The sequence below is a fragment of the Syngnathus floridae genome, chromosome 4, assembly GCF_059516105.1.
Source record: "Syngnathus floridae isolate MCC-2025c chromosome 4, RoL_Sflo_1.0, whole genome shotgun sequence".
Lineage (NCBI taxonomy): Eukaryota > Metazoa > Chordata > Actinopteri > Syngnathiformes > Syngnathidae > Syngnathus > Syngnathus floridae.
This window is the reverse complement of record NC_142416.1, coordinates 15,131,082-15,154,044: the sequence shown is the minus strand read 5'-3', so window position 1 is coordinate 15,154,044 and position 22,963 is coordinate 15,131,082. Positions and strand designations below refer to the sequence as shown.

Here is a 22,963-nt window from a genome sequence, read left to right as displayed (position 1 = left end):
TTTTGATTTTTGTTTTTTGCTAGTTCTCGCTCACAGTTTTATCTCTTTGATCATTGGTTCACCGCGGAGGCCGAGTAGGAGGTTGTTTGCTGCCAGGCTGGACATGGAGTTGCGGGTACTGTAGGAGGCACTGGCGATGTGTGGCAAAATCACTGTGGGAGGAGCAAACAAGATTCTGTTTATGGAAAAAAAGGCATTCACTCCTGGCACAATTGATAAACTCTCACGGTATATGCAGCACGACAATAGTTGTGGCCCGAGACAACTATGAACATTTCTAAAAACCTTACCACAGTTTTTGAGGGTAAAGAGTGGATGGTCAGTGGGTAGGGGCTCAGGGACAGTCACATCGAGTCCAGCGCCAGCGATTTGATTCGTGGCCAGTGCCTCATACAGGTCCTCTTGATTCACCACGCCACCTCTGAAAAGGGTCAAGCGAGGCCTTCCTTGCTAACCAGCTTGACTGAAGCATTTCTAGTATTAGATGTGTGTTCTTATTTTACCTGCTTGTGTTGATGAAGATGGAGTTTGTTTTCATCTTGGAGAAAAGGTTCTTGTTGCAGATCTTATTTGTTTCAGGTGTTAAAGCACAACACGCTAACAGGAAATCTGATTGCTTTGCCAGCTCATCAAAAGACACTAGAATAAAAGGAGAAGTAATTTGCATTAATTACATTAATCCATATTTTGAAGAGCAACTTAAAAGGCACCGGACTAGTTCTTACCATACTCTGCATTAATTTGACTGGCCAAGTCTGGCCGTGGGCCCATGTCTGTATAGATAAACTTTTTCACTTTAAAGGGAGCCAAGCGTTCAGCAATAGCCACACCTTGATCAGGAAACACACATTAGGTCAGATGAGTAAAAATACTTGTGATAGGTTGATGTGTTTCTTGTCGCGGGTTCTCACCAATCCTCCCCAGGCCGAAAATACCCACGGTGCTGTTGGCCAGCTCATGTCCGCACAGCCACAGAGTTCTCCAAGTCCCCCAACCTCCACTGTAGCCAGAAGTGTTATCTTACAATGCGTGTATTTGACAAAATGTGTGTGTGTGCAAATTACGTCTTGGCTTCATGTGTGGCCTCGATGAGCCTCCTGGAAGTCGCTAACAGCAGAGCTACGGTCAGTTCGGCGACGGCATCTGTCAGAACGTCAGGTGTGTAACCCACACGGATTCCTCTGCATGGATACGCAATTTTATTAATAGATCACTATATGATCATCAGGAGACCAAGTATGTGTGTGTATTAAATAACCTTCTCTTCAGCTCCTCCAGAGAGAGATGGTCAAAGCCCACAGACATGGTGCTGAGGACCTTCAAGTTGGGACCTGCATGAGCACAACCCACACATTCATGAATGTATGAGTCTCTGAGATCATTTACGTTAAGCGTGGGCAGTCTTCAAACCTGCAGCATCCAACAGTTCGGCATCAATCTTCTCGGTCAGTACACAGAGGAGGGCATCAACACCTTTGACCTTCTGAAGAAGCTCTTTCCTTGGTACTGGGACATCATCGGAGTCCCACAGCTCAAACTGCACTCTGGCGGGAAAATACAGATCTTGATTTATTCCATTGCAATCAATGTACAATGCAAAAAATGTAAAAAAGTAAAAATCCAGCCAATCAAGTCAAAATAATATATATATTTTTTTGTGTATGTCAGTCACTGTATGTGGAGATACCCTTTAGTCCACGTCTTATCTGACCTACTGGGTGACAAACAGTGCCCCCACCTCCTCCCACCTTCACTATTTACTCCACTTTGCACTTTGTGTTTGATTCTTAAAGGTTAGGTACTATGTGGTATAAAAAGTCAACCATCTGGAATATTCCATATAAATACAATTGCAAAAATTTTACAGGATGCTGGGTCACTCACTGTCCAGATTCGTGGAGGATCCTCAGGCCCTCTGGTGGGATCTGGCGGGTGACATACACCCGAGGAAGAGTTGACGTGTCCCTATGTATGAAGCCTGCTGGAGCCCGAGGAAGAATCAACGGCTTCACAGTAGCTCGCTGGAGCTGACGAAGTGCAACGCGACTGCACCACATTGCCTACAGAGAGTAAACCAGGTAAGGTGACAGTCAGAGGGATGGTTGTTGTCTGAGGTTCTGTACCTGCTGTGTGCAGACCTCTGGCTGAGTGGGAGGTGCCTGCAGGTCACAAGCCAATATGATTTGAGGGAGGATGTCTCGAAAGTCTGAAGGTGAAGGGGATTGTGTTATGTTTTCATTATTAAGCAATGTTCTAGACTAATTGTACTTGACACGCACACATACTATTACACCATTAGACTCTATTGAGAACAACATTTAACTCGCTTCTCCCTTATATCAACATTTTGAATGAGGCTGAGGACGATGTAAATGTTTCACTGGATTGTTGAACTTTGCTTCTTCAAACAAGAAAGATCCCAAATTCCAGAAGTCTGGACATTCGTTAGTACTGACAGTTTAGGATTAACAATCATTACCATGTAAAATTTGAAAAAAATACACACAATTTAAAAAAAATCAAGAAATCCAATTAATAGATTAATTTAAAGTAACGTGTTTGTTTTGAAATCAGCGTATATGTTCAGAAGTTATATTTTGTTTTGGCAAAACAAGACAAATTCCATTGTTGTATAATTCAGGATCTATTAATTAAATGTTAGTAGGTGTTTGATCAAAACGTACCAAAAAACGGCGTGAAATTTGTCACACAAATAGTACACTTAAACGAGCTCGTTCGGCGATTCCGATCACGTGATCTTGGTAACCCGGAAACATTCCAAATATCTAACCAATCACAATCAGTCACTCGCCACCGCTCCTTAACGCACACTGTCAAGTCTCTACGTATGAAAGATTTATTTATTTTACCTTCTAATTTAACTTATTCTCCTCGGTGTTATTGTGTATTTATCTGCTGCTTCTTTCCACAGTGATACGCTCTATGAATTGTGTGTCTGCACGTTTAACTAATTTACGCATGCCCCATGACGTTGCTCGTCACCGGTACCAGTCATTGGCACCATGATAGCTAGCTGCACCTACTCACATAGAGCTTTTCTAACATATTCTTTAATACACATTTTGTATTTTGTTTCAGGTAAAGGGAAGCTGTTTTCATAGTCTGCTCACTAAGTCAATGTTTTGTAAATACCACTTTAACGATAACAGCAGTTAGCTGGCATGTAGTTAGCCATTCAGCTACAACCACGGTGCGCTGTGTTTATTTTTATTTTTTAGAAGCAGCAAATTTTGTGACTGCTCATCTGCTAACTCTTCTGTGTTGTAATAGGTCACATCGTTATCTTTCAAGCAGTTTATTTCCTACCCTTTCCCCCCTCCCAGGATGGCCGAAGACTCGATGGAAATAGATGACTCTCTTTACAGGCAAGGAAACGCCAGTTATTCACTGTTGATAGGGATCATCATTAACTCAAAGTTACGGTGAAGGAGTAGGACATTACATAGTTGCCAAGAATAATGTGTTAGGTAACTACTGACATGTGAAAAAAAAAAACATAACTATACAACTATTTTTTCCCCTTTGTACAGTCGCCAGCGCTATGTGTTGGGAGACAGTGCCATGCACCGAATGGCCCAGTCTGCTGTGTTTCTCAGTGGATTGGGAGGGCTGGGAATAGAGATAGGTAGGTTATCGCACCATAGTAACATAAACTCATTGACTACATTAGCTGCACCAGCTGAGATTGTATTAGTTAATGCCAATACAATGGCTATATGAAAGATTCTGCCCTACAATTATTATGCACATTATTGTCACTCTTATTGTTTACAGTGGCCGAGAGCAATACTACATCCTTCTAGTTATGCCAAATATTTTTTTTTTTTTGCTACTGTGAGAGAAAATAGTCCAAATGCATCGCTGTATAATCACGTGGTGTAGTTCTACTGCCCTCATAAAATGATTAAGAGTTATTTTATTTTAGCATGAAATTGTGCTTGTGTACATAATGAAGAGTCCATTGTGTCTACTTCTTACGTGACCCAGTAAATGGAGATCTGACTATTGGCGTCTTTGTTTTGACAGCAAAGAACATTGTCCTGGCTGGTGTGAAGGTAGGCACTGGTAATATTATGAATATGGCAGCATGGTGGGAGTAGTGGTTAAGTCAGTCAAGAGTTTCAAATCTTTGCTTAAGTCCTCCTATGTGGACTTTGCATCTTCTGTTTGTGCTTGTACTTCCTTGCATATCCTAAAACATCCTTGTTAGTTTAAGAACAATAGATGTGAATGTGAGTGTGAATAGGTGGTTGTATCTACAGTATCTTTTGAAAGTGTTTCTTAATTGCTGTAAGAGATAAGAATGTTGTGTACTGTATATACAGTCAGTCACCCTCCATGACACAAAGCAGTGTGAGACCTGGGATCAGGGCTGCAACTTCTTTATTCATAAAGAGGATGTGTTGAGCCAGCGGAAAAGGTAATGAGCACCAGAGACAAGCCGTCTACATTTTCTCGCCCATCACAGTGTTGAACATCCTTTTCGATCTTTCCTTAAGGGCAGAGGCAGTTTGCCCGCGAGTTGCGGAGTTGAACCCTTATGTCCATGTTGACACATCTGTCTCCGCTCTGGATGACAACACTGATCTCAACTTCCTCCAAAAGTATCAGGTATGTTAGATAAGATATGCAGGTCTACATCATGGAATGATGACTGGTTTGTTGAATTTCCTTTTTCCTAGTGCGTGATTCTGACTGAAGCCAGACTAAGTCTTCAGAAGAGAGTGAATGAGTTTTGCCACGCACAACGTCCCCCCATCAGAGTAAGCCTTTGAAATACAATCCAACAACAACTGTTCTACCAATGCAAATCACACAATTGTATGAAACGTTAACGCGAGCTACACTGTCTCGGCAGTTCGTTGGCTGTGACACATATGGCATCTGTGTGCGGGTGTTCTGTGATTTCGGAGAGGAGTTTGAAGTGCTCGATCCCACCGGAGAAGAACCCAAGGAGATTTTCATCCAAAGCATCACTCATGTGAGCAGTTAAAATTTGACACTAATTATTTAGAGTGACTTTGGAGGACCAGGCTGGATTTTGATCATTGTTGCTCAGCAGTACTCTACTGATGCTCCAAACTGTTGGGAGAATTTCTTTTATATATTTATTGTTTTGTGCTCAGGACAATCCTGGTGTGGTCACCTGCCTGGACAACCAGCCTCATGGCCTTCAGACTGGCCAAATCGTCATCTTCAGAGAAGTCAATGGCATGATGGAACTCAATGGCACCACAAGACAGGTTTCAGGTATTTGTTTTTATCTCTGATGTTGATGGTGATGTTGAAGATAAATGAGAAACGTATGTTCTTTTGTTTCTATTAGTCCTTTCCCCTCATAGTTTTGCAATCGGAGACACATCCCAACTACAAGAGTATGCACACGGCGGGTTTTTTGTCCTTGTGAAAACCCCAAAGATATACACATTTGTGAGTCAAATGCATTTAATAATAAATAAATAAATAAATAAATAAATAAATGAGAAAAATCTATTTTTGTTGGTTCTGAACTTATCCAAAACATTTTAGGAAACACTCGAGCGACAGCTGTGGGATCCTCAGGTCTTGACTCCAGACTTCAGTAAACCAGAGGTGACAGATTTCAAAATAAACCAGCTAATAGGGGAAAAGCGAATCGAAAATATGTAGCGGGTAGCGGTGCCTCATTCTTAATTTCCTTGCCACCTTCCCATCAGGCACCCCTTCAGATCCATGCTGCCATGTTGGCTCTGGACACATTTCAGGAACAGCACAACAGACTTCCTAACACTGGGTAATCGAAACTTGCCTTTGTATGGAACACCTTTGTGTGTGTGCTTTTTCGTCTTGATTCATGAAAGATTGTACTTTCTGTCGCAAGCTGTTTACAGGATGCTGACGCTCTACTCGTGTTAACTGAGGAAGTGAATGCAACACTCAGGAACAAAGTAAGTCCCGCCCCTCCCTCCACCAAACATGTTTGCGTTGCAGAAGTATCAAATGTGCTATTCCCGCCTCTCTTATGTTTAGGCTCCTGTGAATGCGGAGTTGGTGCAATGGCTGGCGAGGACGGCGAGGGGGACTCTTCCTCCTTTAGCGGCCGCTGTGGGAGGCCTTGCCAGTCAGGAGGTTCTTAAAGCCATCACAGGGAAGTTTGCACCCCTGCAGCAATGGGTAGGGCATACTGTCCGTATCTCAGTAGCACTTGGCACAGTGACGCTGGTTTATTTGGGTTCATTTGTCTATGCTGTAGTTTTATCTGGATGCCATTGAGCTAGTAAAGCCACTTCAGTCTCTGCCTGCTGAAGAGTTTCTTCCTCGGGGAGACCGTTATGATGCACTGCGAGCTTGTATTGGCAAATCGTTGTGCGGGGAGCTGCACAAGCTCAGGGTCTTCATGGTATGTTTTGTCCAGCTCTTAAAAAAAAACTTGGATCAATCACTCAGATTATTTTGGGATGCATGCTCATTTTTCTCCCTCGCAGGTGGGCTGCGGTGCCATAGGCTGTGAAATGCTGAAAAACTTTGCACTGCTCGGAGTGGGACTGGCTCAGAGCTCGGGACAGGTGGACGCTTTACTTTCCCTACTTGACTTTAACCACATAGCTGACGTGCATTGATTTTTTTTCTCACCATCTGAAAATGTGTTATTCCACATTTGTTCTTAGGTGTGTATCACAGATCCAGACCTCATCGAAAAGTCCAACCTGAATAGACAATTTCTTTTCAGACCACAACATATACAGGTGAGATGATTATTATGATTAGTTTCCACATTTTCTATTCAAAGTCCTATTTATTATTTATTATATTTATATATTATTTCAAAATCATTTGTATTTATAAACATGCATATGTATTATATGGAGTTCTAAATTGAGTTATGAGCTTGATTATGGAATAAAATGAACTTGTGTCTCACGGAACCATTGTATTGTAAATATACTTGGCTGAAATGAACACACCGTGTTAAAATGTCCACAAATTGTAGTCAATATTGGTGTCCTAGCCACTTACCCCAAACTCCGTACAATATGTATATACTTTTCTTCTTCATTTCAGAAACCAAAGAGTACGACAGCAGCAGAAGCCACACTTAGGATCAACCCTGACCTGCAGTTGGATGCTCACCTCGATAAGGTGTGTCCTGCTACAGAGAGCACCTATAGTGACTCCTTCTACTCACGCCTGAACCTGGTGGTCACTGCACTGGACAATGTGGAGGCTCGAAGATATGTAGACAGGTAGGTCAAAACTAGCCTGCATCACCAAGCACTAATTACATTGTGCTCAGTGATAAATAATTCATTATAATAATAACTTGGATTGTTATTGCACCTTTGAATGGGCAATACATTCAATACTCAATACATAGTTTATTTGGCTGTTTTTCAGCCGCTGTGTATCCAATCAGAGAGCACTCCTGGACTCTGGGACAATGGGAACTAAAGGACACACCGAGATCATTGTGCCAAATTTGACCGAGTCCTACAATAGCCATGTGTGTATACGTACAAACACACTTCCTGTAAATTTCAACTTTTCTTAAAGATACAGAGTGAATGATTTTTTCCTAACTTTGTTTACCAGCGGGACCCCCCGGAGGAGGAAATTCCCTTCTGCACCCTCAAATCATTCCCTTCAGTCATAGAGCACACCATCCAGTGGGCCAGGGACAAGGTGGACCCCCGTAAAGCCCATCAGAATTCATTTCTGCATTATACCAAATATTCTAGTTGTTAACTAATACTATTGTCCTCATTTCTTCTTTCCCATCTAGTTTGAGAATGCATTTGTCCAGAAGCCCTCCATGTACAACTCTTTCTGGCAGACGCACAAATCAGCTGAACATGTGCTACAGGTGCAAAACCCGACTTTTGTTACTACTCCACACAGTGACGCGTTTCTGTCCCGATTGGTTTTTAGAATGATCCCTTTACATTTGTGTACAGAGGATGCAGGCGGGTGAAAGTTTGGATGGCTCGTTTGAAGTTATTAAACTGCTCAACAGGCGTCCCCATTGTTGGGAACAGTGCATAACCTTGGCTCGGCTTAAATTTGAAAAGTATTTCAAGAGAAAGGTAAGATCATTATCTTTTTAAAGTGACATTTTTGACACTAATCTTGTATTAGATATTGTTAGTGCATAATAAATGAAAAAAGGAATTTTGAATGAAATGATCTCTTCACTTAGGCCCTGCAACTTCTGCACGCGTTCCCACTGGATACAAGGTTAAAAGACGGAAGTAAGTTTTCAACCAAATCCCATAGAAGCCTATTATGTACTTGGCAGCAAAGCACACCTCTATCTCTGTTTGTCAGGTTTATTTTGGCAGTCTCCCAAAAGACCGCCATCTCCCATTGATTTTGACTTAAAAGAACCCCTGTGAGTAAACCGCTTTGACATTACTGGTCTTATGTACCGCACAGCTCATCATACCTCACTGTTTCTTTCTTTCCCTACAGGCACTTTACCTTTATTGTCAGCACGGCCCGACTCTTTGCTGGAATTTATAACATTCCTTACTCCCAGGAGGTCAGTTGCTGACTTATTTACGTGCACGAACGTACGTGGCACATGCAACACGTACACAGACTGCGTCATTGTCGTTTTTCACTTTTCTTTCAGGAGCTCTGTGAAGAGATTGTGGCTGAAATCCTGTCTCATGTGAAGATCCCCGAATACCAGCCCTCTGTCAAAGTATGATTTAATGTCACTTCGAAAGATTTAACTGTAACGGGTGATGAGCTCTGTTTATCTTTGCTCATCGCCGTTTTCACAGTGCATCGAAACAGATGAGGCGGCAAAGAAGCCGGATCAGTTGAAGATGCCTCTCAGCAGTGAAGAGGAGAGAGCAGCTATCGGGCAGCTACAATTTGCCATTTCTGGCGACTTTGTTAAAGAAGGTACTTTAAGCTAAATGGCTTGTTTTTTTTTAAGGCAGTACAAGTGTACGTTCTCATGTGATGTGTAGAGAGGTTGCGGATGTCGCCGCTGGATTTTGAGAAGGACGACGACAGCAACGGCCACTTGGACTTTGTCACATCGGCGTCCGCCCTCAGAGCCATCATGTACTCTATTGAGCCTGCCGACAGATTCAAGACCAAACGCATTGCCGGCAAGATCATACCTGCCATCGCCACGGCAACAGCAGCTGTGGCTGGACTGGTGAGAAGATAGCTCGATATATCTAAAAATAAAAAAATCTATTTCTGATCATGCGTTTGTAGCGACAATCGTCACTCCGAGCATGTCCCATTACATCATGCAGTAGTTTGACACGCTCGATTGTTATGCCTTAGGTTTCCCTGGAGCTGATCAAGATAGTTGGAGGCTTTGGCTTTGAATCTTTGAAGAACTGCTTTTTCAATTTAGCCCTCCCTGTTGCAGTCTTCACTGAGCCAGCGCCTGTCAAACAGGCATTCATCAGGTAACACTATCTAGCCGGATCTTTTTGTCTTACCAACCACAATTTGAGGTATGTTGAGCTTCGAGGCCCCAGAGATATTTACTCAACGACAGCACAGTGCAGTTATGGTTCGCCTTCACACATTCCGCCTCAATAATATGCTGTGTGCACCCTGCCTCTGACCTTCATGATTAAAGTATTGTGGCATCCTCATGTGTCTTTCAGGGAGAACATCTCCTTTTCCATCTGGGACATCTGGACTATCTGCGGCCACGAGGACTTCACCTTGTCTGACTTCATAAATGCAGTCAGGGTGAGAAACACGCTTGCAATTTTCTGTCATTTCTGCAATGTTTACGATCGCCATTTCAGGAGAAGTATGGAATCGAACCCACGATGGTCGTCTATGGTGTGAAGATGCTCTATGTACCTGTGATACCAGGACACACAAAGAGACTGAAACTGACGTGAGTGTTTCATTGAGAACATGTTATTTCATTGCCCTGATAGGCAATCAGACATTAATGAGCCAGTCTCCATTTTGGGTTAAAAAATAGCACTAAGGAAAGCAAATTTTAATCAGAGTTGGCTTATTTGCATCCCTCATTCTATTGTTTGATGCTCATTCAAAAATTGCTCTATTTTTTTCTCCTAGCACATAGAGATTTTTAGATATCTTTGCTTAGTATTTTTAAGTTTAACTAGTTTAAGTTCAAGCTTGAAAATGAGATCACAGTGCCTAAGGGCTTTGGTCACTTGAGGTTAGCAAGCCCGAGATTTTTTATTTTTATTTTTTTTTTGCATGCAGGATGCAGAAGCTGATCAAGCCATCGGCAGGCCGACAGTACGTAGACCTCACGGTATCTTTTGCTCCGGAGAGAGCCGAAGAAGAAGACCTCGCCGGTCCTCCTGTTAGGTACTTCTTCAGCCGCGACGAGCCCATGCCTTGACGACATCCCGCTTCCTGTATCCTTCATGTACATTGTCGGAATAACTGGGAAGTGGTCGCTGTACACAGCGCTCTCCCTCAGTTATGGTTCCTGGTTTTCATGCATCTGATCCAACCAGAACATGAAGGTCCCCGGGTAGCACTTAACTGTATTTGTGTACATACAGTATGTTCTCGTTTCTGTTTTTTTTTTTTTTTTTACTCTGACGATAAGTTGGACAGATATGCTGATGCCTTAAGACTCCTTTTTTGTTTGTGGTACGAAAGCCTGATTTTGAAAAAGTGTTCAGACTCCCACCACACAGCAGCAGTTTTCTCATTTGTGAGTCATTTTGGCCACATTTAAGGACAGTCGCGTTTGGTTTAGAGGTGTAACATACTAGTTATTTGTCATTTTCAACCATTTTAGCCACAGTTGTAACAAAAAAAGGTTTTACTCGTGTTTCTGAGCATTGTTCCATCATTGTCGTCGCTGCTTTCACTTCTACACTTGCTAATTAGTTGCAAAAGGACTTCAGTTAACACCTTTATACTGCTTCACTTCTGGAATCAAGAGCAACATTTTTCTAGATTTTATTTCTAGATTTCTGTTCTACCTGGTATGTCAATGTTGCATTTATTTACTTCTTGGTGACACGGTGTCTTGTTGTGTGGATGAATTGTGAAGTTAAAGTCCTTTACGTGTTGCACATATCTGTTGAAAGCTTTTCTACAAGTGTTTTGACGAGTGATTGTTGAAAAGTAATTTGGCGTTGAGTTCCACCTCTACACACAAACACGTTCTGTTTCACATCATTATTTGCAGTCAATATTCCGAATTACAAATCAAAACTGTCAGTGAGAAATGATGATAATGATGACACTCAATTCAGTGGTTCAATAAAGATGTGATCATGATTATTTTATTTCATTGCTTAGTGTCATGGATACAGATGTTAAAATAATTCAGTTAAAAAAAATCTCAAGTCGACAGCATTCAAATTGATATGTTCACCCAGTTAATTCTCATTTCATTCTTTACGCTGTGATTAAAAACATAAATATGACAGACAATAGCCACACAGAAAAGCATATTAAATATCCAAGTCCTGCAAATTCCCCCAGCTTGGTCCTGCCTTTACTTTGGCTTTTAGCTTCACATAAAGTTTTACTGCTGACTCCATCTCTCTCTTCACTATCTGAGCAACCTGGAAAACAATTGGAAAAACAATTACTTTACCATATCGTTAGGTATGACACGATAAAAACATTTCAATTTAAATATCACACTAATATCTTTGTAAAAGACAGAAATGTACAAGATCTCCTTTGAAAGTCGAGCTGTACCTTAGGTTGGTTAAGACGGGTGTAAATTTAGTTATCTCCAACACGGTCCTACCTGTATGAGATTCTCCTCTGCAGTTTCATAGAACAGTTCATCATGGAGCTGCAGGACAAAGTACGCTCCTCTCAAGTGTGCGCCTCTCCGAGAATGACTGTCTGTTCCTACAGGAGACAGTTTTGTGTCTCCTTGACAATAAGGTCTTGACTGCGAGCACGTTTGGTTGTGTGTTACCTGCGTGTGTATGCTGGTGAGAGAGTGGAGCTTTCGAGTATGTTTTTCTCAGCCGCTTGTGGATGTTGATGGTGGCGCGTTTAACGATGTCTGCTGCTGAGCCCTGGACAGTTGTGTTCACTGCTTGACGCTCCGCCTAGATATGAGGTATAAGTTATCAAGGGCTATGCATAATTAAACATCACCGTTAATATCTTGATGCTCGTTATGCAAGAAACTGAAAAAAAAGAGCTAATCTGAGTTTGTAATCCAGTTGTTAGCACAGCTCGATGAAAATTCTAGTTTTAGAAACGTTTCTGCTAAAAGTCTTTTAACGTGTGAAACAAGATTTTCCACAATACAGGGTTGGAACATATTTTTTTAAACTCGACTCGAATGCATACGTGTGCTTTGACATGAGGATTTGTGCTGGTGATTCCAGGAAGGTATCTGCGACGTCCCATTAGAGTCTGAACATAGCCATCCTTGATGCACTTCTTCACTGTTTCTTTGAGGAAACTATTGATCCCTACACGCAGAGAACAATTTAATTACATCCAATGCAAGATGTTTTTTTTTTCCGAGAAATGAAGTGGAATTAACGATGATCTCTGCTCTAGTGTAAGAATATAAAATGGTACCTACCTTTGTATCTGGCCTTGAAACTCTCGATATAGCAGGCGGCATCGTTCTCCTCCACCTCCATCTGCTCTCCTAAAGACTTGGCCCCCATCCCGTAAATGATGCCGTAGCAAATCTGGGTTATGAAAAAAAACAGACATGAAGGTTGAGTGATTTGGACACGTTGTCACATGTAAGCGCTGAAGCACCTGTTTGGCTTGCTGTCTGAGGTTGTCGTTGACAGCGTCCGGGTCGACGCTTTTCCATTCGGCGGCGATACAGCGAAACACGTCGGCCCCCCCATTCAACACCTAGCATAGACACACCCACAATAATTTATTTCTGCTTCTCTCAAGAGTTGACAATGTGCCTCGGTCCAGACCTGCAGCAGACGTTGATCTTTGGACAGGTGAGCCAGCACCCTCAACTCCAGCTGGGAGTAATCGACGGCCAATATCATCCCACCTGCAGCAAAACAAAGGTGATCACAACAAATGTGAGTCAAGAAAAAAATCGTAGGTCAAAAGGCACCACGTAGATAGAATAGCATCACGGACCTGAGAAAGGCACAAAAGCGTGTCTCATGCTGACGGAGAAAGACGGGCCTCGATTGGCAGCATCACTGGGAACTGACGGAGCCAGAGAACGTCTCTTCCTTCTGCAGCATAACATTTTCTTATAACCTTTGCACTTTAAAAACTGCATTCTACGACACCGCCATTTCAATTTAATTGTTGGGTCTTATTTTGAAATGTGACATACCCATATTTGCTCTTGGAGAGTCCATCTTGTGAAGGCGGGCTCTCTCCCACCACAGTGGGCATGTCAATGTCAAAGTCTTTGGGCACGTTCTGTATATTAGGCTCTTTAAAGCTCACTCGACCTAAATCAATAGAAAAAAAGAATATAGATTTTCTATGATGATCCAGATGCAGTGACAGGCGTGACGTGTGGACCTGTAGCCGTGTGCGTCTGAGCTACGGGGTAGATTCTATCCATGGCCAGTGTAGTGTGATACTGCTTCTCCCTCTGCAGCGGGAACACCACTTTCGTCAAAGCGTTGGTGATCCTCCTCCACTCCAGAATCACGCCTGGGAGCGGATGTAGAGGACGAAGCTTCTCCAGAACATCCTGAAAAGAGCAGTTGAGTTTAGAGGGACTCTTGTAAAGCTTTTTTTGGGGTACGGGTTCACCTTAGTTGTGCTGAACTGCTTCCCGAGTCGAACTCTGCCTCCACCTCTGCGGGTGTATCCCAGGGTTTTCTTGGTCTTCGACGGGGTCACGTCACCGTTTGGAGGCAGATGCAGCTCGAAGAACAGAATCTACAAAAGGACATGCACGATTTCAATTTCAATGGCACCTTCCAGATGTGGGATCAAACACCATCTGACCTGCGCTATGTCGTCGATACAAGTAAGGGAGAAGGTATGGCCCGCCAGATCGTACGCTTGTGATTCTAGCGCTGCTAGTTTAGCTTGCATCACATGCTTTTGTCTCTCACACTCCTCGACACTGAAGCCCACTCCGTTGAGTTCCAGCAAAGCCAGACACACCTGCGAAGGCATCTCCACGCTCCGAAAGGATTCTGGACAGGAAAGAACATGTGAGTTTTTCATAGATTATTACATCTTAACCAGTCTTACCAAGCATGCCGTCTTTGTGGAGAATAGTTCTGAGATGGTCCATAACAGTGTGTATGAGCACACTGGAGGTGGCCGCCCTTACGCGGGGACAGTAGGCATGAGCATTCCCGAGTCCGTCCAAAAGAGGGATCTCTTCCGGACAGTAGACAGTGATCATATTGGCCAGAGTCCTCTCGTCAGTGCTCGGGTCTATCAACCAGCATGCCACCTGGAGAAAAACATCAGAATAGAAAGAACGCAAATGTTTTTTGTTTACTCCCGTTGAGGATGCCACTCCCCACCCAAATATCTGTAGTCTTACCTTAGGGTCTTCACAGTTTCCCTCCAAGGTGATGCCGCAGCTCAACACCAGCTTCTTGTATACCTGTATGATGTCATACGCAACAACGGCGCCAGCTGAAGGTCGGCTGAGAAGAGCCTTCACATGCTCCAGCCTCTCACCCACTGGCAAACTGTCATCCAGATCCGGTGGGGCGAGACTTAAACTCAAACCTGAGAAGGAATGAAAACTGGATGACCTCAATCCCGTGTGAGTGTGTGTGCGTGTGTGTACCTTTGTTCTGGTTTCGCTGAAAGGATATATAGAATGCATCTCTCGCTCCCCAGCAGACAGACAGTCCAATTAGCAGCAGTCCATCATTGCCTCTTACAGGAAAACCATCAGAATCATGGAGCTTCTCTTGTTCTGTTTACACAACGGGCAAACTGTGCTCTGACTGGACTTATGGAACACACATTTCCCAGCAAATGCAAAAAAACAAAAAACCTGCATTGATTACCTCGCTTACGTTTCCCTCTTACATCCTCTTTGGGCTCCTGCTGGTGTGCAACTTTTTCACAGGCCAAAGCCAGAGAAAAGCATTCTTTAGTTTTCCACTCCTTGATAAACGTCTCAAAAAGGCGCTTGTCACTTGAAACGTCGATGATGGAGAACACGTTACAGTTGCTGGGGGAGAGCGCGTCATCCTGGGAGAGCTGCAGAGAGAAGCCCTCGTAGGAGTCGGACGAGGCTTCGTCAGGAGAGAGATGTGGGTTCGGGTCTGCGGGAGACTGGGGTCGGGATCCGGATGCTCCCTTAGTGAGTTGCTGTGATTCCCGTGTAATACTTTTGGATTTAGAAAAAGCTTCTGGTAAATCACTCTTTTGACATTTTGCAGGTTTCCCAGGCAGGATTCCCAAGGGTGTCGATTGCTTGAGTGGTGGGACGGAGAGAGGTGAGTGGATAGATGTAGTGGTTAGCTTTATTCTGGGCGTCACGGGTGGTGTCTCCTGAGTGGGGGGTATCAAGTCACCAGCAGAACCTGGTCTCTCTGGTGTTTCTCTTGGTGCTTCAGGCTGAACAGAATCTGATTGGCGGTTTGTATCGAAAGGCTTTGGGCATTTTCTCCTCCCTTGAAGAGACTTTCTAGGAGTCTCTACATTGCTTGAAGGAGGAATTTGCTTATTATTGTCTATGTGGGCCAAAGTACAATTTTGCACAGGTTGATCAGAAAAACTGGGCCAGCAATCAAAGATCTCCTGCAGACCAGGACTGCAATAAAAGTTGCTCTGTGGTGATTGTTTTGAAATGACATCGTCTGATGGTACAGAGATGAGTTCACCTGCCTGTTCCTTCTTGTCGCATTCCTCACTCAGCCTTGTTTGCGGCTCAGCTTGCGCAGATGATAGGTGCTCCTCAGGATGAACGTCACTTTCCAGTTGAACGGCCTGCTGCCTCTCCAGAAAATGCTCACCCACTAGTAAAGAGTTGCCCCACTCCGAGAGATTGAAAAAAGACTCACCCCACTGGATCGCTTCATGCTTCTCAGCCTCCTGGGTGACGAGGAGCTCGCTGTGACGTTTCCCCTTGGAGGACAATCGAGGGTGGATGCCTCTCACTTCCTGGCTGACCTGCTCCCTGTCAGCTGATCCAGCCTGGTCCGTTTGGTGCGGAGAGTTCTCATACAGGCTGTCGAACAAGAAGCTGCTGCTTCTGTTTGGTTCCTCCACAGCAGCAGTAGTACCGGAATTACCGTCAGGCACATTATTGTCAGCAGAATTCTGCGGAAACATCACAACCCCTCTTAGCTACCATTTATTTCAAAGGAGCCGTTGTCTGTTAGTTCAGAGTCTGTTAAATCGTGGTTCCAGTTTATTTATTTGTTTTTAGTATCACTTGGTGGAAACAAATCAATGATGATAGCGTCACTCACCTGATGACTGGTGTCAAGGATGAGCTCCATCTGGCTGTCGGTCAGAGAACTACTGAAAAGGGGGCATTTGCCGTTCAGGCCTTGAAGTCCCGCACTTCCTCCGTCTTTGTTACGCTGCTCCACAATAGCTGCCATTGTCTCAGTTTGAATACGACCTCTGTCATTGAAATCCCGCCCGTGTCCATCATTTCCAGCAGCATGTTCTAATTCTGGCTGCACAATTATCCGTTCAGTCTGAGTGTCCAATTCAAAACTGTCACCAAACGTCTCTTCATTTCGATCCTCACGGGCATAAAGCTCTGGAGATGAACACATGGCCGCCTCCGCAGCCTCCACTCTCCCTCGCTCGGTCTCAGGTGAGAATAATGGGGCTGAAGAAGGACGAGAAGAGTCTGATGTGTCCAGAGGAGGTTTGCTAAGAGCTTCTAGAGCGGGGTCAGGTGCAAAGTCAGTAGCATGTGAAGTCAGCCCGATCGAGTCTTGTTGCTTTGTGTCAGTTTGTATGGATTGAAGGACTTTGTTTAAGATCCTCGAATGCTTCAGTTTCCCTGGCTTCATCGGTGATACGCCAAGCCTAGAAGCATGATCATTGTCTGATGTCTTTGTGCGAACGCTTGGATCTTCTTCGAACCCAGAACTTGGTGCTCTCAAGCGAGGAAAAGGCATTACAGGGAGATCTGGGTCAGGAAGTTTTGAAAGTTGAAGGATCGGGCTGGACATAATCTCAGCCAGTTCCTGTGTTATACTTCTAACTGGCTGATGTTTTTGCTTTCTGACTGAAACTTGAATTGTGACTCCTTCCTGCACTGATTTCACCTCCTGGTTTCTCAACTCTCTTTTTTCCAGATTATCTTCAGTTCCTGATTCACCATTTTTGGATTCCTTTCTCTGTATATTTTTTTCTTCTTTCACACTGCATGCAAGAACTTCATGGCCTGATGTTTCCATCATCGTCTGATCTTTCTTGCTTTGCTTCTCTAGATGTGTCTCGATAACACTCATGTCAGATTTGCATTTCCCGTGATCTCTTTCAGGTTCAGCATCCACCATCTTATTTGGCTGAACATCACCTTTCTCTTGTTGGTTTCGAACACCATCAGTCTGATCTTGGACAGCGGGTGAAGCATGGGGAAGCGTTGCTGGGTCCCACTGAATGCCCAGTAGTTTCAAGTCTCCCTGAAGAAGGCGCTTTGCCTCCGACACAATGACAACGGCCGCTTCCTGCTCAGTCAGAGCCCGCCCGCCAGTCGCCCACACGCAACGAAGGTTCCTTCGCTCCACAGCCTCCACTTCGCTCTCATCCACTGCACGCTTGGAGCTGAGAAAAGACAGTAAGGCTCAACAGACCTGTTTTTCTTTTTGTGAACCGTGCTTCGTACCCATTTTTCCACAAGTAAACCATCCTACCTCTTAAACGGGACAGCGTTCCTCAGTGCTTTCTCCACATCCGCTACCGAAGCCATGGCTAGCTCAGCAACAGTGGTCAAGCCTTGTGCATAGAACGCTCGTGCCCTTGTCGCAGTCAGAAGGGAAACCCTTACCAAGTCCACGAGCTCACGCTGGACGCCGAAGCTCAGTCTGGTCTGGTACTGTGACAGCAGCAGCTCCATGTTGCCCCATCCCAGACGCCTGCAGAACATTGTCACCATACCTGAGGGATGAATAAAGCAGCCGTTAAAAATAATGTTATGCCTTTTGGGAGATTTAAACATCTTGACGGAACAGAATTTGACAAAACAATTTATATCCAGTATTTTCATATTTTCTCATCCATTCATGAGTACCTGCATATGTGGCAGCAGACTGTTGAAGAGACTGCAACTGCCCGCGATTGCAGCTATATTTTGAGGCCACTGCTCCCAAAGGTACCTCGTTCACTAGATCCTGCAGGACGAGTGTGGTGAAGAACCTGAAAAGGATACCAAAAAACTGAAGTTTTTTTTTTTTTATTCATGGAAACGGCTTTTAAATGAGTGTCAGTGGATATAAATTTGGTTTTGACAATCAGTAAGCATCCACAATTTGGAGACTATCTTAACTTTGCAATTTTCTCCTAAAGAAGAATGTATTAGCTTTAAGCTAACTTTGCGCTTCTGCATTCCATCAATCAGTGCATCTTGTAATCATAGCTTGCGTCTTTAAATGTAATACCTTTTATGAATTGCCATTTGTCTGCGCTGCTTTTCAGTCTTGGCGACAAGTTTCCCCCCGACAGAGCGAGCCAGGAACCCTTCCTGGATGCCCACCAACTCGGCCACCCGCTTCATCGATGAGGAAAGCTGCTCCCACAGACAGAAGAACTGATACCAATCTATTGTAGTCCACTCCGCATACAATGGAGTGATCTGGTGGGGTAAGTTTGCAATTAAAAACATTGATACATTTACGTTTGAAATATGTAATACGCTTGAGAAGATGTTAAGGGATTCTCAGTTGTGCATTTATTGGTATAAAGTGGGTTGGGAAAACGTATTATAATCAATACCAGATAGAGAAGGTGCAGGTCATTTTCCAGCACAAAGCCCTTCATAGCCCGCTGTAGATCTGCAAATATTCCTAGTGCCTCAGAAGGAGAGAGGGAGGACGACATAGTGGCAGCGCCGAGTTGTGTGGGACAGTATTGCTCCTCTGGAAATGCATCAGTGGATAAAAAGGATTTATTTACAATACAGCTAAGGAAGCCAAAAAGACAAATTTTTTGTTCTTTTGACTATGCTATAATGACTTCTCAATCTCCTATTACTGAACCAAAACATCTGGTTAAGAAAAACACTTTTGAACACAACTGACCTTCACCTTCCTTTTGGACATTGATAAATTCATTCTCCATGAGCCATTCGACACAGGCCTCAATTGCCCCCTTATTATTGCTCTCTTCCTCACACTCCTCTTTGCTGTTGCATTTCATGCTGGCAGCCAGAAGTGAACATGAAGCATACAACCTCACATCCTGAGGCGTGCGAGCGACTCCCCCCACGATGATCTGTAAAGTTAGGCATGATGTAATAATATGACAAAGATGTAGCGACATTGCGTGACGATCGGACCTCCAGAATGGCTCGCAGCATGCTGGTGTTGACACCTTCGCCCTCCCTTCTGACCAAGCAGCTCTTGATTGGCTGAAGATGACCTCTGAGGAGACTAATACCTTTCTGACGCTCCGCCTCCTTACACACCAGCACACTCTCACCTGGATTGAGGGAAACACTCATGATTCAACAAAAGGTGATTGTCTTTTGGGGTGTTGTCCAAATACTTTCATACCCGTTGTGTCCACTCCTTTCCTCCCTGCACGTCCAGCCATCTGTTTGTATGTGAGTGGATCCAGCAGGTGTCCATTAAAGGTCGGGGTTCGAATGATGACCCTGCGGGCAGGGAGGTTGACCCCTGACGAGAGAGTGGAGGTGGCGGCCAAGACCCTGACCGTGCCCTGACGGAAAGCTCCCTCCAACACGTCACGTTCGTCAAAAGTCAAACCTGCAGAGACCCGTTCCCGTTTGTATTCCCACTCAGCAGAGGAGATTTTAATTTTTGGTCCAGTCGTGTTTTCTTTTTTAACTGGTTGTGTATTTACCAGCATGGTGAAAGGCCACTCCCCACGGCACAGAGCGCTTCAGAGTAGGATCCAATCCTGCTGGAGTCCGACTCAACTGGGCTATGACATCCACCAAGCCCTCCTGATCCAAGCACACTGCTCGGAGGTCTGAATCGCCGTCACGTTCTGAAATACATTTATGTAAGTAATACAGTGAAAATTTGCATATTTGCAGTTTCTAAACTAGCCTATATTATTTGCTGAGAAACTATACGTTGACATAAATTGAGGGAATAAATTAATTCAAACACAAGTGGGCCGCTGCCATTTTGTGGCTTTTGGCGGCAATTAAACACCCGTTGAGAGGACATCGATTTTGTGTGAACCATGAACAAACCAACCGGTATGTTTGAGGTTGTAGAACTCTCTGGCGATACTGTCGGCCAGTTTCTCACACCAGTTCTTGGAGGGGCAGAACAGCAACACGGAATGTCCCTCCCGCACCGTTTCATAACACAAACTGATAATGTGCTCATCATCGCCCTTAAAGAACGAACAGCATCAACGATTAAAAAGTTTTTTGTTTTTAATCGAGTCACACATTAACCTACACTCACTATCATTTACCTTTGTCGGCAGTGCTGGAGTGAACTTTCGAACCACAGTGAGGCTCTTGTCGTAGATGTTGCAGCCCACTTTCAGATGCTCCTGCAAGGGCACCGGTCTGTAGTCGGTCTGGTAAAGCTCTGCGCCTAACCAATTGGCCAGGAGGGATAAATTGGGCAACGTGGCACTCATACCTACGATCTGCACCCCTTCAGAAAGCGACCTATCAAAACAGGAAATCTGTCTGAAATAAAAGAATGCACCCAAACACACTCACGCACAGAAGACACAAACCCAGCTGAATTTAGCTTCTGCGCAACGTAGCGAATTTTGGTCAAGAGAAGTTCAAGTAGATATCCTCTTCCGGAATCTCCAACCATGTGCAACTCATCCACCACGACCATACCTTGAGGCACAAATATAAACCCGGAAAAGTCACACATGATCACCACTTGCAAACTGGCTTTTACAGCTGTATTACCTAACAAAGCCATGTTGCCTTCTTCTATTAGTCTGTTAATGAGAGAGTTGGCCTTCTCTATGGTGCAGACAGCCACGTCCACAGCGGCAAAACCACCGGCAGCTGATGTGCTTCCCATGAAGCCATCCACTCGCACGCCAGCTTCTTGAAATACGCTCTGAGAGGCCACAGAACTGTTTGAACAACATTGACACAAGAGCATCATTTTGCATAATTTGCCTCCCACTCTTCACCTGAAGGTAGTGCATCTTCTCTTTGGCCACAGAAACAAACGGCAAAATCAAGAGAGCTTTTCTTTTCGTCTCCAACACACGCTTCAGGATCAGCAACTCCGACACCATAGTCTTTCCAGCACTAGTAGGAGCTATAAAATGAGAAGAATACATTTTTTAAAAAAGAAATCTTTAAAGTGACTTGTTTTAACGCAGCAGAAGTCTTACCAGAGTAGACCAGGTTACCTCCCTGCAGAACTTGACCAAGGCTGAGGCATTGAGCCTGCCAGTCAAACATGCGGGTTACTCCATGTTTGTTGTAACACTTCAAGACTGGGTTGGGTAAACCCCAATTGGATAACAACAGCTTGTCTGATTGTGACTCAGGAACACACAAAGCCAAGCCTATGCAGTTGAGAGCAGAAAAAGAAATCTCAGTAAAATGGGAGGAGTTCACACAAAACAAAAAAATCCATCATGTTGATCTTAGGATGTTTTACCCGGCTGATGTAAGGTGTCACTGAAAGTACACTGCTCTAAGCCGCTGGGAATCGTCAGCACAGAGATGGACTGATTCTGTGATGATTGCTGCAGTTTGGACCTCTTCACAGCAGCAGCCATGCGCGTGGGACTGAACAAGATGTGGTCCCCAGAAACATAATGAGATGGACCTGCATTCTCATGTCCCTTTTTTTTCCTTTTATACACACGCTTCCGCCTTCTGAAATACAAATAATAAGACATCACCAGTAAAAAGCTTATATATGAGATGAGTGCAAGTTAAGACTCACAAAGTGGATGTGTCAGCCCCTCGGTGACGTTTTGTATATTTTTTGCGGCATGCAAAAGTTGCTGCTAAATTGTTGCTCTTCTGACACCCTGCAGGCGGTGATTCCGCCAAGTCCTCACTGAAGAGAAGTCGCTGAGCGAGGTCTTTGCCATTTTTTTCCCAGTTATTTTCCCGAATGCTGAAAAGTTCCTCGTCTTCAGAAACGCGTGCCTTTTTCTGCGCATCAGATGCATTATTTCCAGGGTCGTCCACTTGCAGGATCTCGGCATCAAGAGCCAGCGTGGACTCTCCGACTGCAACACCCTACAGGATGGAATCAAGAGACCTCTTGTGAGAGAAGATACAGAATATAAATACAGTATACTCATGTGCAACTCACCATTGTGCCATTGTGACTGTGAGCTGGATCATCGCTGGTAAATCGGATCGGAAAAAGTTATCACATATCTCCATAAACGCTTGTAATCATTTTACATATTTTTTTAAAAGCTCCAAAAGAAAACTTACATCTTTTTCTTCTTGATCTTGTGCATTCCCATGTAGCATTTTTTTTTCAAAGGAGGACCACCAAGCGCACTCATGTTGTGCTGATTTTGATGATCGTGTTTGATGATTGTCGTTATTTTTTAACATGACATCAGTTTGTTTTCCGTTGCCGGTTTATAAACAACGCCGCAACTCTTTTGTCCTTTCACGGAAAATAGTCCGACGGGAAATAAGACTCGCACGTAAAGGTTCCTGCACGATTTCGACATGCATACTGTATCTTACAACAGTAAGATAACATTTTATTACTCAAATCATTGGCAGTTGGCAGAATATTTACTGCATTAATTTAGTCGTTGTCCTGTGTGTGAGAGAGAGAAAGCATGCGCGCTTGTGATTTAATGCTTGGTGCAACATTATGCAAGTGCATCAAATGTACAAGATATGTTATTGTCATTTTACGTTGACTTTAAAGTTGGATGTTTAGGGCCCTATGGGAAATTT

At 44.0% G+C, this 22,963-nt stretch overlaps 3 protein-coding genes across 8 annotated transcripts; 1 reads left to right on the top strand and 2 right to left on the bottom strand.

Moving 5' to 3' along the window:
- Positions 1-6: 6 nt before the first annotated feature.
- On the bottom strand, positions 7-2,756 carry grhprb (glyoxylate reductase/hydroxypyruvate reductase b). Of its 2 annotated transcripts, none has more exons than XM_088374902.1 (11): positions 2,685-2,756; positions 2,124-2,206; positions 1,885-2,060; positions 1,411-1,544; positions 1,259-1,331; positions 1,065-1,181; positions 912-1,000; positions 726-830; positions 504-639; positions 291-421; positions 7-152 (listed from the first exon to the last, which is right to left on the bottom strand). In XM_088374902.1, the coding sequence occupies exons 3-11, from the start codon at positions 2,055-2,057 to the stop codon at positions 31-33; spliced, it is 1,080 nt and encodes a 359-aa protein (XP_088231028.1). In that variant the 5' UTR covers positions 2,058-2,060; positions 2,124-2,206; positions 2,685-2,756; the 3' UTR covers positions 7-30. The 2 variants fall into 2 exon arrangements, with proteins under 2 accessions (XP_088231028.1, XP_088231029.1); XM_088374903.1 differs by having other exon boundaries at positions 2,139-2,206; positions 2,685-2,737.
- Positions 1,873-11,264, top strand: uba6 (ubiquitin like modifier activating enzyme 6). Of its 4 annotated transcripts, none has more exons than XM_088374893.1 (32): positions 1,873-2,212; positions 3,292-3,386; positions 3,552-3,646; positions 4,048-4,076; positions 4,347-4,441; positions 4,521-4,632; positions 4,704-4,784; positions 4,880-5,002; positions 5,148-5,271; positions 5,348-5,451; positions 5,551-5,613; positions 5,718-5,794; positions 5,882-5,948; positions 6,031-6,174; positions 6,254-6,400; positions 6,486-6,566; positions 6,669-6,746; positions 7,063-7,244; positions 7,396-7,501; positions 7,591-7,680; positions 7,781-7,861; positions 7,953-8,081; positions 8,195-8,246; positions 8,323-8,386; positions 8,467-8,536; positions 8,630-8,701; positions 8,784-8,907; positions 8,976-9,169; positions 9,304-9,431; positions 9,636-9,723; positions 9,783-9,877; positions 10,219-11,264. In XM_088374893.1, the coding sequence occupies exons 2-32, from the start codon at positions 3,346-3,348 to the stop codon at positions 10,358-10,360; spliced, it is 3,078 nt and encodes a 1,025-aa protein (XP_088231019.1). In that variant the 5' UTR covers positions 1,873-2,212; positions 3,292-3,345; the 3' UTR covers positions 10,361-11,264. The 4 variants fall into 4 exon arrangements, with proteins under 4 accessions (XP_088231019.1, XP_088231015.1, XP_088231018.1 ...); XM_088374889.1 differs by lacking the exon at positions 1,873-2,212 and adding an exon at positions 2,770-2,846; XM_088374892.1 differs by lacking the exon at positions 1,873-2,212 and adding an exon at positions 2,901-3,099.
- Positions 11,235-22,656, bottom strand: polq (polymerase (DNA directed), theta). Of its 2 annotated transcripts, XM_088374888.1 has the most exons (36): positions 22,481-22,656; positions 22,353-22,386; positions 21,975-22,276; positions 21,684-21,904; positions 21,412-21,588; positions 21,205-21,335; positions 20,972-21,128; positions 20,785-20,896; positions 20,512-20,713; positions 20,286-20,427; positions 19,924-20,070; positions 19,614-19,826; positions 19,397-19,539; positions 19,140-19,332; positions 18,835-18,977; positions 18,501-18,694; positions 18,134-18,258; positions 17,757-18,000; positions 16,350-17,667; positions 14,937-16,197; positions 14,711-14,842; positions 14,603-14,649; positions 14,459-14,521; positions 14,158-14,365; positions 13,906-14,099; positions 13,708-13,836; positions 13,471-13,645; positions 13,277-13,397; positions 13,072-13,172; positions 12,897-12,979; positions 12,724-12,825; positions 12,539-12,650; positions 12,298-12,422; positions 11,915-12,050; positions 11,738-11,844; positions 11,235-11,546 (listed from the first exon to the last, which is right to left on the bottom strand). In XM_088374888.1, the coding sequence occupies exons 1-36, from the start codon at positions 22,552-22,554 to the stop codon at positions 11,433-11,435; spliced, it is 7,482 nt and encodes a 2,493-aa protein (XP_088231014.1). In that variant the 5' UTR covers positions 22,555-22,656; the 3' UTR covers positions 11,235-11,432. The 2 variants fall into 2 exon arrangements, with proteins under 2 accessions (XP_088231014.1, XP_088231013.1); XM_088374887.1 differs by having other exon boundaries at positions 14,459-14,649.
- Positions 22,657-22,963: the final 307 nt, after the last annotated feature.

Coding starts and splice junctions, on each gene's coding strand:
- uba6 (XM_088374893.1), top strand. CDS start 3,346: ATGGCCGAAGACTCGATGGAAATAGATGACTCTCTTTACAG. Junction 5,949..6,030: donor ATGCAACACTCAGGAACAAA/GTAAGTCCCGCC, acceptor TCTTATGTTTAG/GCTCCTGTGAATGCGGAGTT. Junction 8,082..8,194: donor AAAAGTATTTCAAGAGAAAG/GTAAGATCATTA, acceptor CTCTTCACTTAG/GCCCTGCAACTTCTGCACGC.
- polq (XM_088374887.1), bottom strand. CDS start 22,554: ATGAGTGCGCTTGGTGGTCCTCCTTTGAAAAAAAAATGCTACATGGGA. Junction 21,905..21,974: donor GGGGCTGACACATCCACTTT/GTGAGTCTTAAC, acceptor TTTGTATTTCAG/AAGGCGGAAGCGTGTGTATA. Junction 17,668..17,756: donor AACGCTGTCCCGTTTAAGAG/GTAGGATGGTTT, acceptor GTCTTTTCTCAG/CTCCAAGCGTGCAGTGGATG.
- grhprb (XM_088374902.1), bottom strand. CDS start 2,057: ATGTGGTGCAGTCGCGTTGCACTTCGTCAGCTCCAGCGAGCTACTGTG. Junction 640..725: donor TCAAATTAATGCAGAGTATG/GTAAGAACTAGT, acceptor CTTTTATTCTAG/TGTCTTTTGATGAGCTGGCA. Junction 422..503: donor ATCTTCATCAACACAAGCAG/GTAAAATAAGAA, acceptor GACCCTTTTCAG/AGGTGGCGTGGTGAATCAAG.